Raw genomic sequence first — 16,631 nt, forward strand, 5'->3', positions numbered from 1 at the left:
CCATGAGTGACTGAAACAATGACAATATGATTTGGTTTGCAGATGTAGTGTGCCCTAAAACTCAGTCATTTTCTTAGATATTCCCATTCTCTCCTTTATCACTGTAAAAGTAACATTTTCACATTTTTGAAAATTATATTCTCCTGTTATACGGTTCCTTCACCTTTCTTCACAAGTACAAAACACACATCTTTTTCCTCTTCATTTCTTGAAACACTTGCACCTATCACACAAATACATGCACGTACACCAACCAAATATAATGTTGCAACATCATGTATGTGTTCAGTATAATGTCTTATGTAATCTTTTTGATAATAAACAAATAGTCAAAAAAGGTACTCACTCTGTTGCTTTTCCCTTAAGAGAAATCTATATCGCCTGGTCTCGTTCGAGTTTGGCTGCAGCACAGCAGTATGAGGATTTCGGCCTGATAGCTCTTAACGGACTAGATACAGCAATAGTTTGCTTTACTCTGGTTTCAGCAACATGAAGGGCAGTAAACCTTATAGGGGAACCATCACGTTACACAGATTTCGTATTCGACATTTTGCATAAATTTGTAACTTTGCTGTTGTAGGAGCACTTTTTGGATATGCATTTTTTTTTATTAAGCTTTGTGTGTGTGTGTGTGTGTGTGTGTGTGTGTGTGTGTGTGTGTGTGTGTGTGTGGCATGAAGGCATACATTCCTCACTCTTTTTCTTAACCTAAACCTTCTAAACCTTGCTTTAACACAGCCTGTTCTCGTGCTATACATGATAGAGTGATTGCCCACAAAAGGTATTTCAGCCTTCCATCTCCTGATTCTCATGCACTTTATATTTCTGCCCGGAATCATGCCAAGTCTGTTCTTCAACTTGCCAAACACTCCTTCATAAATAGAAAATGTCAAAATCTTTCAAACTCCAGCTCCCCTCGTGACTTCTGGAATCAGGCCAAAAACATCTCCAATAACTTTACTTCTTCATCTTTCCCTCCTTTATTTCATCCTGATGACATCACTGCCATCTCATCTGTCTCTAAAGCTGAACTCTTCTCTCATATCTTTGGTAACAACTCCACTTTGGGTGATTTAGGGCTTGTCTCTCCCTCTCCTCCTCCCTCCAGCTAATTCATGTCTTCAATTAAAATTCTTTGTAATGATGTTTTTCATATCCTTGCTGGTCTAAACCCTCGGAAGGTTTATGGACATGATGGGGTCCCTCCTATTGTTCTCAAACACTGTGCTTCCGTGCTTGCACCTTGCCTAACCAAATTCTTTCAACTATGTCTATAGATTTCTACCTTTCCTTCTTGCTGGAAGTTTGCTTACATTCAGCCTGCTCCTAAAAAATCTGAGAAATTAATTAAATTGAACAAAATATTGCATATGACTCCAAAAGTGCTCATGTACCACCTGGAAGGATTTTGCTTACCACCAGTGGTACTAGTGGTAAGAATTTCTTATTATCAGAAGAGGTTAGGTGATGAGTATGCGGATAACCTTAACCACTGTTCTCACGCCTGCTATCTCAGTACCAGGCAAGATCTAAGAGCGACTGGAGGCATAGTTTAGAAAAGGAGGCCATAATGAATTTATACCAATGGGTGGGATGATCTTGTGACGCCTTATTATTGTGGATACCAGTTCGCCCGTTTCATCATGACGTATTTTCTGAAAGATGGAAAATATGGTGTTACCTGAACAGCTTGTCAAATTTTTTTTTCTGTTATGGCCTATTGCGCCTGTAGGTATACTTGAAGAGTATGGGAAGCGCTGCCCAGCTTCCATCCATTAGCGGCGCAGGCAATTTTATTTATAGTGGTACCCATATTAAGGCCCCTATCACCACCCAAGTGCGTCTTTGGTGTAAGGCAATCACAACTCCACCTAGAACCTGGGTATCATGGTGACATGTAGGTAACCTTAAACTACTCGACAAATGACAAAGTGTCAAGACGGCATGTGCCTCCCTAAAGCACTTTTTGTTTGAAAGTTGGACAGTGGACAGTTTGTCCAATGGGATATTACACCACAACCTGTGTGTGTACTGTCTATATTGTCTATGTTCATTACCACATGGCTGATTATATAGTTATATCTTGGCTTCACGGGTAACTTGGCATTCATCCCTACCTTGGTGGTGACCTAAGAGACTTGATAATGATTAACAACCAACAGGTGCCTGAATTAGTATTTGTGCCCTGCACTAGGCTACAGAGCAAGTATCCTGTGGTTAAGCTGACCAGACGTAGTAGCGGTTGTATCTGATCATAACAAATACTATGTTGCTAAAAATGTAGGTAATTAGCAGAAGAAACACCACCACCATCATCTGAGAAAGAAAGCACCATCACTACTAGATGTAAAGAAACGGCATGACCACCATCAGAAGCACCATCACCATCATCACCATCATATCAAAAAGAAAAAAAAAATTAAAAAGAAAACAAAGGAAAAAGTAGCGAACAACAACCGTCAGAGGAAAAAGAAGAAAAATAAGTACTTCCATCTGAGGAAGAAGTAAAGACGTCCGAAAAAAAAAAAAAATACCGGTATTGATGGAAAAAGCCGTTAGTATTGCACCATTGCAAAAAAGATATTTTTTCTATGACACTTTCCTTATATACACTTTTCCTTGAAAATAACTAATTTAGTTTTAAACTAATGTTGTGGCGGACGTGATTGAGGTTTGGTGGTGAAGTTATGCGTTGGCGGCATTGCAGCATTGGCAGCGTTACAGTTACTGCAAGCGGTGGTGTTGAGACACTAGGTGGATACTCAGGCCAGGATTGGTTTAAACATTGGCCAATCAGAGGCGGATCCGAGCTGACCTTCCAGATTGCTCGGATCCATCTCTACCTCACTCTCTTCTGGCCCCGCTCCTTATAAGACGTAAGCCACAGTTTTTCCCCGTCTCAGGCCCGCCACGAGAGAGTTTGGCGGCGACTTGTCTTTCACCGCCACCCAGCGCTGCCTCTGTCGCCACTTCCTCCGCCACATATTTTGTCTTATCGTGTTTTCTGCTTTTTAAGCTGTATAATTAAGTATTGTACTCTGTAAGTTACTCCTTGTCTAGTAAAATAAGAACTTGTGCCCTGGCTGTCGCTACCCTGCATCTCTCTCTGTCTGTCTGAGTCATTGCCGGCCTTGGTGTGTCTGGTAAGTGCGAAGGTGCTGGAGTGTACTGCTTCGCCTCTGCTTGTTAACAGATCCACGTCCTGGGTGAATTACTACCACTTTCGTCCTGTGTCTCCCTGGTTGGCCAGTGTGGATAACGGTTGTGTTGGAGGCTGTGTGGACGAGAGGGCGTCGTTGTAACAGTTGTTGTCAGAACCTGTTGGATCTGAAAGTGTGGTCCCTGTCTGGTTTGGCGGTTTTCAACTGTTGGTGTCAGAAGTGGGATCTGAAAAGGTCCCTGTCTGGCTTGGCGGTTAACAACACTAATATATAAGTTTTGAGTAGAACACCAAGCGAATCGAATCGATTAAATTCATGAAGAATCATTTGAGTCGAGTCATTTTGAATCTGCATAGTTCCAATCGATTGATTCACATTCAGATGATTCAGTACCAAGGCAGCCTTCGGGAAGTATGGTCTTATTAGCTTTTCTAGAAATAGCAGTGTTACAGTGGCTGAAGATGAGTAGCTGTAGGCGTCGTCAACGAGTATGGGTGCATGGAATTCATTTTAGAAGACCAGAAATTGTGAGCTTTGGACATTTGTTCCCAGATTTGGTCAATAATCTAGAGAGGTTTTAGGATTTCTTTAGGATAACCATAGAATAATTTAAATTGTTGGTGGAACCTGTCACCAACAAAAAGTACTAGACATACAGCAGAAGCCATGTCAATTTCTACTACTCTGAGAGAATACTTTAATACTTTAATATTTTAAAACAAATGACAACAGAAAGTGTTATGGACATGGTTTTACATTTTCTTTTGGCAACTGTACGGTATATCGTCAACCTTTGAAATGCGTGGTGAACGTAATCGCCAGTCAACCAGGCACCAGCTTGAGTGGGGAAGAAGTGTAAACTTCCTTGTATTACCCCCTGTGCCTCTGATTTCGTTCACTAAATACTACGGTATGGCAAGTCATAAAGTAAAAATTAATATGACAAAATAATAGAATTAACGTACGTTGATGTATTTGCTTTAATATCGTATACCATTAAGCCTAAATAAAGAGTAGACTAGATATGATAATATGGTATCAACTGGTGCGCCCTTTTCTTCCGCGATGAATGTATCAGTAGATCCTTCTGTCTTGCTACTCGACAACTTCACCTGGCAAGACAAAGTATTCTCTCAGAGTGTCACGAACTGACATGGTTTCTGTTGTAGGCCTAATACTTCTTGTTGGTGACAGGCTCCACCAACATCTTAAATTATTCTGTGGTTATCCTAAAGAAATTCTAAAACATCTCTGGATTATTGACCAAATCTGGGAACAAATGTCCAAAGCTCCCAAATTCAGGTCTTCTAGAATTAATTGCATGTACCCATATTCGTTGCCGATGCCTACACCTACGCTTCCTCAGCTACTGTAACACTGCTATTTCTGCAAAAACTAATACATCCATACATCCCGAAGGCTGCCTTGGTACTATCATCTGAATGATGTGAATTAGATGTGTTGAGACTCAGTCTGTTGGAACTATGCAGATTTAAAATGACTCGATCCAAATGATTCTTCATGAATTTAATCGATTCGCTTTGCTTGGTGTAAATGCAGATTTAATGTCAGATTGACGACTTTCTCCATATTCACCCAAGCACAAGAAGAAAATGATGATGAAGGAAAAGGGAAGTACCACTACCATTAAAGGAAGAAGAAAAAAGTAGCATAACCATCAGAAAAAGTGAAAAAAAAGTACCACATATTCTACTACCACTGCCAGAGGAAGATAATGAAATAGCATCAGAGAAAGAAGTAAAACCACCACCATCAGAGGAAGAAACACAGGAACAAGAAAAGTAACAATAACAAGTAACAACAATAACAACAAAAGAACAGCAAAAAAGAACAACTAAAGAACAAGAAAAAGAAAATAACAACAACAAAAAAACGACAACAACAATAGAACAACAAAAGAACTCTTCAAAACGCCACTATTAGAAAATTAAGAAAAAAAGGAATCACTGCCATCACTGAGAAGCAGAACCACCACCATCAGCGAAATTAGAGATAGCAGCTGAAACTTCTGTACGTTCCTAACGTTGAAAAATATGCCAATGAAGAGAAAATAAAAAAAGTTTACTTGCAACGAAAAATAAAATTATCATCTTTGAAAAGGAAATACTTGCAAATTGCATACTCAGGCATACTTTCCAAACTGCTTGCCAGAAATTTATTTCGCGACAGAACGTTAAAAATAACCGTATATTTTCAGGAGCTTATGTTTCTAAGAAATTATTTCACACTCAAATGTTAGTTAGCTATTCTTTTGTATAATTCAATGAAGTCCTACTTTTTGTATAAAGGGGAAAACTGACCATGGGCAACAAAAATCGATCAAACAAAAAGCCCCATTGAGAAAGTTAGTAAAAAGAATGAAACAAATGTCTTGAAATTAAATTAGTTCATGTCATAGGTAAATGGAAATGCAAAAGCAGGCAGGGAGTTATAGAGTTTACCAGAGAAAGGGATGAATGATTGAGACTACTGGTTTGTTCCTTCTTTTGGGGTGAGAGAAAGTTGAAAGTTTTAGACCATTTTTTCTTATAAAATAATAATTGAATAATAAACAAATACATAGATAGACTTGAAAAGAATACAGTGAACCATTTTATTTTTTTTAATTAAGATAGATTTAAAATAAGTAGGAAGCTTTTTTGTTTGAAATATATATTTTCAAAGAAGATGGATAGGATAATACCAAAGCAGAAAGATTATACAGTCAGGAACGCAAGCAGGATTTTGCATAAGTTGCTCTAGACAGGGGCGTTTCTAGACCCCCTAAAGGCCCTAGGCAAGAAGGACCATGGGGGCTCCCAGCCTGGAATGATGATGAATGAAGTTCAGGACAATGGATGCCGGACAAGCTGCTAGTAGTGGGAGGGGACCCACCCCATTATGTTGATTAGGTGTCATGCTTCAAGTTGTGTCGGCTCCATATAAGTGACAGGAACGACAGTGTCTCTGACATGGTGGTCCTGGTCCAAAAACAATATCAGCCTTACCTTAGGGCCCCTACCAGCTTGGAGCCCTAGGCAACTGCCTATGTCGCCTACCCCATTGCGAAGCCTCTGGCTCTAGGATTAGGTCATGGAAGATAGAAAGGCGAATGCTAGTTCACCAGGATGGTCTGTGAAATGAGAGGAAAGCCAAAGCTGGTGATGAACACTGAAGTCATAACAAGCTTTGGCTCTCCTCTCCTTTCACTGACGATTCTGACGAACTACCGTTCAACTTTTCTATCCTTCATGACCTGGAGCAAGTGGTGTAACACTATATTCGTATTCCTGATCGTGTTGGAGATACGCCCATCATCCTTGACCTATTCCTACCCTGTAATTCTTCTGCTTATGCTGTTACCCTATCTATCCTCCTTGAAGATATATAATTAAAACCAAAACGCTTCTTACTTATGTTGAAATTTGCTTTTTCATAGGTGAAATGGTTCACAGTATTATTTTTTTTAGATCTTGCTATTCATTAGTTTATTATCAAATTATCTTTTTATAGGGATAGTGGTCTTAAACGAACTGAATCCACTAGAAATTTCTCAAAAAAATTATTGGAGTAATGTAGGCGTTGTATGTATAAAAAAAAAGAAAAAAAAAACAGTATGTCAAAGAGCATGAACTTTAGCTTTTGCTGTTTTATCTTTAATGGACTCAATATTATGAAGTTTGAGTCTTTTGTACACAAGAAAGGCACTGAATGTAGTTACTATTGATATCAATGCTAGTGTGAAGCAGACAGATAGGAAAACTGTACAAAATTAAGTTATGAAAAAGCCAATGAAGAGTCTTGAAAAGAAGGCTAGATGATATACATTTACATTATCAATAGGAATAAAATGTTAAACAAGTCCATTTCTAAGAGAGAACTGAGAATGGTGCTTGGATGTTATTTGGGGTTCCTCGGGGCCTTACGAAGGGCTGAAGAGAATATATAATGATTATAAAGACGAAAATATAGCAGAGCTGCTACCAGTTGCTTTCATAATCTCCTCTGCCTCTATGACTCAGCCGTTGGCTTAAACTTTTAGAAATCCTCAGAGACGTTGAGAAGATAGTAAAATATCCGAGGGATTTTTAGATACGCTTTGGGAAGAAACAAGTGCTACCTTTTCTATTCTCATAATTAACACAGAATTATGCTGGTACTTGTGACAATATTCTGAATCATGTGCTGCAACTTCCAGAAGAAATATTAATACTAAAGGAACGAGGTTGTGCCGTGGAGGAAAACTCTTCTTCATGAGAATATACAGGGCAGTTTCACAACAAAATTTGTCTATTTAATTTATAGCATCTCTGAAGTGATTTTCCAGAAAATATCATTTCAAGGAAAGCTTGCAATTGTAGTGTGCCCTAAAACTCACCCGTTTTGTCCCACATTTCCTTTCTCTTCTTTCCTACACATGTCAAATTTGTCCTCTTTCTGCAAACTATATCTACTTACTACACGCTTCCTACTACTTTCCTTACAAATATAAATCACACATCTTTTTCTTAATTTCTTCTCACACTTCTACCTATCAAACAGATACTTACACGCACACCAATATATTCATGCCATGTAAAATGTTGTAACATATTGTATATATTTAGTCACAATAGTGACCCTTGTATATATTTCTTTTGTCAATAACAGATTTCGACTGCCTAGCAATAAATCGGTGTTTTCTGCTGAAATTTTTGCTATTGATATGGCCATAGACTATGCCTTAATTTCATCTCATATTTCAACTGTAATATTTTCGTATTTTATGTCAGCCCTACAAACAATAGAGTCCAGCCATACAGATATAAATAAAATCCAAGGCAACATTATTAGTAAGTTGAATTCATGTGGTAAATCCTTCTCACTGGTTTGGGTGCCTGGACACTCCAGTATACGCTGGAATGAACAGGTTGATATGCTAGCACAGTCTGCTGCAGAGCTCGACTGAGCGTGTAACCTCTGTTGGGATTCGCAGTCATGTTTCTCAGTTGTTAAATTATCAGCAAAACTTCTGTGGCAAAGTCACTGGGACAACCTCCACCTTCACACAATCAAACCCATCCTGACTGAATGGGCTTCCTACAATCGGCCCACAAGGTGGGAGGAGGTAGTCCTCGCACACCTCAAGATGGGCTGCACCCCTTCCCACCCTTATGCTCCCCTACATAGCCAACACCTTCCCACCACAGAATTCCACCTGCAATGTCACCCTCTCTGTTGAGCAGATCCTGGTTAACTGTGTGCGTTATCGTGAGGAGAGGCGGCCCTTGACGGCGTATTGCCGGGATCGCGGCCTCCCGCTAACGCAGACCACCCTCCTGGGTGACAAACACCAATATGTGGTCAATAGACTGATGATTTACCTGACTGAGACCAGTTTAATCAGAGAGTTGTGATTTATGTCTATATATCATGTCATGTATTATGCACTCTATAAATATTTCAGCACTATATAATTATATACAAATATAAGTATGTAAGTGTGTATGATTTCAGTCATGCGTGATCTATTGTGAATGTTTTCCCTATTCATATATATATATATATATATATATATATATATATATATATATATATATATATATATATATATATATATATATATATATATATAATACGTAGTAATGCTACGTAGCCACTCTGTGTGTTTATGAGTTATCCTTCCCTTTGCCTTCCGCTTTGCCAGTTGCCTTGTAAATGACTAGAGTTATCCTGAGCTCCACCACCTTGGCTCGTAACGCCGCCACGTCACTAAACCAAACAGTCCTTGGGTGTGGTTACAACTAATAGCCACTAAAACAAATGTATGTTACACGTGCGACTGCCGCTACACAGTGGAGCAAAGTTATATAAAACTTTCATTGATTGATTTCTTGTGTATAGAGCTGCAGTAATAGAATCAGACAGGACAGGATACGGGAAACAGGAGTAGACAAATTAAAGCTAACTCTCTCTCTCTCTCTCTCTCTCTCTCTCTCTCTCTCTCTCTCTCTCTCTCTCTCTCTCTCTCTCTCTCTCTCTCTTACCTCTGCAAGAGCTGGTTAAGGGTGTCGTCAAAAGCTGGACGTTTGTTGGAGGGCAGCCAGAATCTTGGGTAGTAAGCGAAGGCAAAGGTGGTGTCTCCTCCATTAGCGCCCCGCACCAGCCGTAGGTCGTGTGTTTTGTCCCATGTAGAAAGTGTGCCATTCACCCACTCCAGCAGGGTGTAAAGCATTCCCCTGTTGGTGCTATCCCCAACGAACACCAGCTGAGGGGCCGGAAATGGAAGGAATTAAGGGACGCTTTGACATGGGAAGAAGTAATATGGTAGGTTTTGGTAGGACAGTAGTAATCATAAGTAAGATTTAATACATAGAATGAAAGTACATATAATAATATAGTTTATTTATTAGAATGTAAAGCACTTTATTGGGAAATTAGCACCCGTGGGGTTCACAGTGGATGTAGACCGTATTTTGTTGAAGGGTACAAAGGGACGTTCGGATCTCATCCGCTCTGCCAATAAAAGAACGTGAGACTGGACGATGCCGACCTCCTCGCACTTCCTACCCTTCCCCCATGGTATTGTCCTGCCAACACCACCACCGTCACAGGTTGTCGGGAAGAAGTTACTGAGGGCCCTCATCAGTGGTCTCCCTGCATCCCTGTACATCGACGGGTCCAAGACAAATGAATGTGTCAGTGCTAGTATATAGTTGAGTGAGTGTGCCTCCAGGGTCCGACTGCATACTGCTTACTGTTAAATTTTCTCCTATAAACAAAGACATAGATTATGCTATAAAGTGACCTCATCATCCAATTTAGATTTTTTTGGACTCTATGTCGGCCCTTCAGGCACACGGATACAAATGAAATCCAGGGCAACATCACTGATAGGTTGAATTCATGTCATAAATTTTTTCCACTGATTTGGGTGCCTGGACATTCCAGTATATGCGGGAATGAACAGGCTGACATGTTGACTTGATCTCCTGCAGAGCTTGAGGGAGTGAGAAACCTCAGCCAGGATCTGCAGTCATATCTCTCAGTTGGTAAATCAGCAGCAAAACTTTTGTTGCAAAGTCACTGGGACAACCTCCACCTAAACACCATCAAAGCCATCCTCCTTGGTCATGTGAGCCTCCTCCAATCATCCAACAAGGCGGGAGGAGGTAATCCTCGCATACCTCAGGATGGGCTGCATCTTCCTCACGGACATGCTCCCCCTACATCGCCAACATCTTCCCACCAGTGTTCCACTTGTCATGTCAACCTCTCTCTCAAGCATATCCTGCTTCACTGTGTGTGTTATCGTAAGGGAAAGGCGGCTGTCTTGCCGGAGTCGTGATCTTCCACTAACGCAGATTACCCTACTAGGTGATTAACAGCTGGATTTTTTTTTATGCAAGAGGGAGACTTGCCAAGTTTTTAAAGGAATTAGCCAAAAAATAGGGACAAATAATTTGAAACCTCCCTCTTAAAAGAAGTCAAGTCGTAAGAAGATGGAAATACAGAAGCAGGCAGGAAGTTCCAGAGTTTACCAGTGAAAGGTATGAATGATTTAGAGTACTGGTCAACTCCTGTGTTAGAGACTTGAACAGAATACGGATGAGAGGAAGAAGAAAGCCTTGCGCAGCGAGGTCGCAGGAAGAGGGGAGGTATGCAGTTAGCAAGATCAGTAGAGCAGTTTTCAGTTAAGATTATGAATAAAGGGCAGACTGAGGATATTCAGTGTGGAAGAGGGACAATTGAGTGTCACTGAAGAAAAGGGGATAGTTATTTGGAAGGTTGTGTCGAGTTGATAGATGAAGGAATTGAGATTTTGAGGCATTGAACACTACTAAGTTTTCTCTGCACCCAATCAGAAATCTTAAAAAGATTAGAAGTCAGGCGCTCTGTGACGTCCCTAAGTGATCTGTTGACCTTTGTTCGTCTCTGAAAGGACTTGGAAAGATGTAGGGTGGTAACATCAGCGTAGGAGTGGTTAGGACAAGAAATTTGGTTAAGAAGGTCATTAATGAATAATAGAAAGAGAGTGGGTGATAGGACAGAACCCTGAGGAACATCACTATTAATAGATTTAGGAGAAGAACAGTGGCCACCTGCTACGGCTACAATAGAACGGTCAGAAAAGAAACTTGAGATAAAGTTGCAGAGAGGATAAAAACCGTAGGAGGGCAGTTTGGAAATCAAAGTTTTGTGCCAGACTCTATCAGAAGCTTTTGATATGTTTAACGTGACAGCAAAAGTTTCACTGCAATCTCTAAAAGATGAACAAGACTCATATCAAGCTAGATGTCACTCCCACCTACTAAGAGGAAGGCAAGCTGTGGCCGGTATCGTCTTTAATGCACCCACTTTGCCAAATTTCGTAAAAAAAAGCGGGACCAATATGAGGGGTATTCATTTTGAGATTATTTGCATATGAATCACCGAACAAAGCTAGTATTATCTGAAGTGTTTGTCCCTCAGTTACGTCTCCGAAGTCACCCAGACAGATGAGACCCACAATGCTGTTCAGAAATGCTATTTCATAAAACCATAAAAGTCATGAATGAATAATATAACATTCCATCATTGTTTGGCTTTCAGTCGGTTATCGTGCTGTCATCTGGTTTGTCGTACAGTTTTTGGGAAGCCACGAATATGATGACCACGCAACGAATACAATCAGTGCCACATAACAATTTCAAGAACGTAAACCGATAACGATACGATAGGTTTGTAACTTTTTTTTTTTTCGACGATGAATCACGAAAAAATAAAGTTCTTATTCCACACAGCGATAGCTGCACGATTGAGTATAACTTGCACTTTTCGTACGATAACCGACAAATCTCATAGCTGACGACAGCAGACAGTCACACAGCACCTGTGAGATGGGTACACGATATTACTTGGATTATAACGAGCATACGACGACAATCTAAAGATATACCATGATACTATCATAATTTTTCACAATTCCAGTACGACACTAATACGATGGCTACACGACACACAAGATAAAGATAAGATGTTACTAGAAGGTACATCAATAACAGTACGATATTTAACGATAACAGACAACCACAGGACAACTGAAGAAATTACACGAATGCCACATGATAAACACGAACGCAACACGACCGTTTTTTTTTCTGGAATTCACACCTGTATAATTATAATATGAGCCCACACCTGGCCATCAAAGTTTCACATTATCATCCACCGACGTTAGCACAACGCATCCCATGCAACATGGCTCTTGCCACGCCTTCCCTGCAGGAAACCGATGGGTACTACACAGATGAAATGGAAATTAATAGTTTGCTGATCATCAACCTCAACATTCAACTTTAACCCACTCGCTCGACATTGACGCGAAGAAGGCCAGTAGGTGGTTTGTTAGGTCATGGATTGTGCTGAGGGAACAGTATGGCCACTACCACTAACTTTTTCCACACCTCCAAGAACTTGACTGTGATTCCTACAGATATCACCTGCGGTTCGACCACGCCATGTTCAGTGAAATACTGCAGCGAACTGCACCTCAAATAAGTCAAGACAGCACACAAATTGGAAGAAAGCACTGGAACCAGGGCTACGTTTGGCCGTTACACTGGGCTTTATGGCCATAGGGGAGGCCTACAAAACCCTCAACTTTTATTGACTTGTCATGTTTATCGTGTTATTATCGTCCAAAACTCGATTTACAACTGTGATTGGTCCCAGCGTATGGTATAATTTTTGTGGTAGGTTCGTTATGTTATCGATCCATCGTCGTTCGTCTTTCGGTCAGTTACCATGCAATCATCTGGATTGTTGTAGAGTTTTTCCGCAGCAATGAATACGACGACATTGTAACAAATACATTGAATGCCACATGACAATCACAGAGATTTGTAACAGTTGTTTGGGGCGATGAATCGCGAAAAAGTAAGGCCTGCACTGTTTTTCCAGGATGAATCGGGAAAAATGCACGAGTACCACGATATGCTCTAGAGTCTAGACTGTCACTCGATGTTTCACGACTCCAGATTTTTTTTCACGATGTTACATGTTAGTTGAATTTTTTTTAACTTCTACAAGTCATGCTGATTCGTGGCTCGGTCGCCTCACATCGTATTGTGTGGGACCCTTCATTCATAAACTTATTTCTTCCTTGTTGAATTGTTAACTCACCGTCTTTCCCTTAAGACATCGCTGGAGGACGTGAGTGTTGAATTCGTGGTAGGTGCAGGTGAAAGGCTGCCACATTGTCTCCGCCCAGTCACATCCGCTGCGCCTCTCACACGAGATACAAGGCACCACCCACCGCCCTGTTACAAACACACACAAACAGACACACACAGATACACACACTCACGTCAAAATCTGAAGCGCTCTACTGAATGTTGCTGATATTCAACATTATTCTTTTTCGTGATTAGTCATATAGTGTATCAATGGATGTATTCTATTTGTTAATCATTTCTAATAGTAATTCATATACTTTACAATACATTGTCTCTTCATTCATCCACATATCAGATTATATCCATTAATTTGTCTATCCACTTATGTATTTAATATGGTGGGGGTGTTGCTGCTACTGCTGTTAATACTCCTATTGCTTCTACTACTACTACTACTACTACTACTACTACTACTACTAGTAGTACTGCTGCTACTGTTGTCGTTGTTGTTGTCGTTGTCGTTGATGTTGTTGTTGTTGTTGTTGTTGTTGTTGTGTCTACTGCTGCTGCTGCTGCTGCTGCTGTTGCTGTTGCTGCTGTTGCTGTTGCTGCTACTACTACTACTACTACTACTACTACTACTACTACTACTACTACTACTAGTAGTACTACTTCTATCATTGTCACACTTACACAGGTTTGTTTACCTACCATGGGCATCTCCATTCGTACAGAAGGGTAGGTCTTGGCGCTGGCTAAGGAAAGCACTCCATGATGCGTGAGCAGACTCTCTAGTAAGACCACAAGGCTCAGAGGGTAGAATCCTTAGCTCACACTCCTAGAGGAAGAAAGTGGTTTTGTTGTTGCTAGCGAAGGAAAATATCCCGGTGGTGTTATTGGTATTGAAGCAGAATATCCTGGTCATGGTGTTGGTAGTGACAAAATATCCAGGTGGTAATGGTAATAGTAGTAATGAAGTAGAATATCACGGTGGTGGTGGTAGTGAAGCAGATTAACATAATAGTGGTAGTGAAGTAGAATTGTTTTTTAATGAAAGAGGGAAAAATTGGCCAAGGGCAATAAAAATTATAAATTAAAAAGGCCCATTTAGATGCCATTCTTCAACAGGGCCGAGAGAGTTTGCCAAAAGAATAGGATAAAAGTCTTGAAACCTCTCTCTTAAATTAGTTAAAGTCATAGGTAGATGGAAATATAGAAACAGGTAGTGAGTTCAAGAGAAAGGAATGCATGAATGAGAGTACTGGTTAACTCTTACGTTAGAGAGGTGGACATAATAGGAATGAGAGAAAAAAAGAAGTCTTGTGCAGCGAAGCAGTCTTGTGCAGAAGAGCAACTGGAAGGGAAATAACGGAAGAAAATTGCAAACGATGCAACATTGCGGCGGTGAGAGAGAGGCTGCGAGTCAGTCAGAGAAAAAAAAAATGATAAGATTAATTTTTCTTTATTCCACCCTATCAAATAAAGCACTATGAGTAGAAAATCCCCATATATGCGACGAATACTCCATACATGGGCGCAGTACAGTTAGCAATTGAAGGGATAAGAAAATCTGATCGAGATCACTTAGAGCGCCTTAGTTAATGTTTTTTTTTTTTTTTTTTTTTTTTTTTAGCTAGATAAGATATTTGAAGTTCATAGTTTTGATTATAAATAAAGGAGGATATTCGGTGTAAAACAGGGGGACAGTCGGGTGTCATTGAAGAGGATATAATATTGGAAGGTTGTGTCGAGTTGATAGACGGAGGAATTGAGTTTTTAAGCATTGAACAATACTCAATACTAAGTTTTCTCTGCCCTAATCAGAAATTTGGGAGAGATCAGATGTCAGGTTTTCTGTGGCGCCCCTGCGTGATCTGTTTACTTCCAGAAGTGTTGGTCGTCTCTGAAAAGACGTGGAAGAGTTATAAGGTGGTATCATCTTCATAGGAGTGAATAGGACAAGAAGTTTGGTTTAAAAGGTCATTAATGATTAATAACAGAGTGGGTGACATGATATATATATATATATATATATATATATATATATATATATATATATATATATATATATATATATATATATATATATATATATATCTCTTAGGAATTTAGAAGAACTGTGGCCGTCTACCACAGCAGAAATAAAACGGTGGGAAAGAAAACTTGTAGAGAGAAGGATAGAATCCGTAAGAGGATATTTTGGAGATGGAAGCTTTGTGCAAGACTCCATCAAAAGGTTTTGATATGTCTGAAGCAATAGCACATATAGACCAACTTTGACAGAAAGTGTTCTGGCGATTATATAGATGATTGTGAAGAAATTTGTGCCAAGCTGGAGAACAGACTTGACATGATCATGTTAAGCACGAGCATAAGCTGTTTTAAATCAAGATTTGGGAACTTAAGGTTGAGAGAGAGGAATATACGCCTCAATACCAGACACAATCACTTCCGTCAATCGCTCAGAACATAGAGATATGTCTCTGACATGAAAATAATATTCATTCTAAAGAAAATCAGCGTAATGCCTCCTCAGGTCCTCCCAAATGGCAGAGGTCAGAGGCACTTCCGCTTAGAGGGACCTTGAGGAGGGATTGGAGGAATAGGATAGGAAATTTAGATCGAAGAATCACAACGAAGAAGATAGGGCAATAGTATAAGTAGAAGGACTAGATGTTCAGAAGAAAAAAAATGTTGGACGTATCACCAAGATTTTCAAGAATACAAGTAGGGTGTTGTATTATTTGCTCAAGGTCATGGGGGATAGCAAAGTTGAAGACTATTTCACCAAGATGGTTAGTAAAGCTTGTGGTGAATATTGAAATCTTCAAGGATGGAGATCTCCGCGAAAGGAAAGAGAACTTTTGAAGTTAAATAATGAAAGAATTTCTTAAATTCAGAAAAATTAGGTGAAATGTAGACAGCGCAGAAAAATTTAGAAAGTGACTCTGAAATCGTGACCATATAGTGGAAAACTCGGGAGAATTAAGAGCGTGGGCACGAGATGAAATCAAGTCGTTGTGCAGATAGACGCGGCATCCAGCTTTGGATAAAAAATCAGGACAGAGAAAGTAGCAAGGAAAATATTCAGGTAGCACTGGTGTTAGTGACGAAGAAATCCCGCTAGGAATCATTAGTATTATTTCCATACTCAGTATTTTTAGTGAGTGTGATTTGCCACAGAAGTCGCTCCACCCAGGATATCTATTCTCTATTACCATGAGTCAGCTTTGATGAAAAAAATGTCGTTTAAACAAGAGAGAGTTTTCTGGTGTTGAATGAGTCAAGCTTGTCAAACACGCTATATATCTTTGGCTGTTGGTGATGTTATTGT

At 39.9% G+C, this 16,631-nt stretch overlaps 1 protein-coding gene across 1 annotated transcript in view; it reads right to left on the reverse strand.

Annotated features, from left to right (window-relative positions):
* The window catches only part of LOC123512547, a 179,000-nt gene that overhangs the window by 47,386 nt on the left and 114,983 nt on the right, over positions 1-16,631 (reverse strand). The window contains exons 15-17 of the mRNA XM_045268973.1: positions 14,009-14,135; positions 13,305-13,441; positions 9,188-9,408 (exon numbers count right to left, since the gene is read on the reverse strand). Of these exons, the coding sequence (XP_045124908.1) occupies positions 9,188-9,408; positions 13,305-13,441; positions 14,009-14,135 (485 nt within the window). The remainder of the gene's footprint in view (positions 1-9,187; positions 9,409-13,304; positions 13,442-14,008; positions 14,136-16,631) is intronic.

This window comes from Portunus trituberculatus, chromosome 34 (assembly GCF_017591435.1).
Source record: "Portunus trituberculatus isolate SZX2019 chromosome 34, ASM1759143v1, whole genome shotgun sequence".
In the NCBI taxonomy this organism is placed as follows: Eukaryota; Metazoa; Arthropoda; class Malacostraca; order Decapoda; family Portunidae; genus Portunus; species Portunus trituberculatus.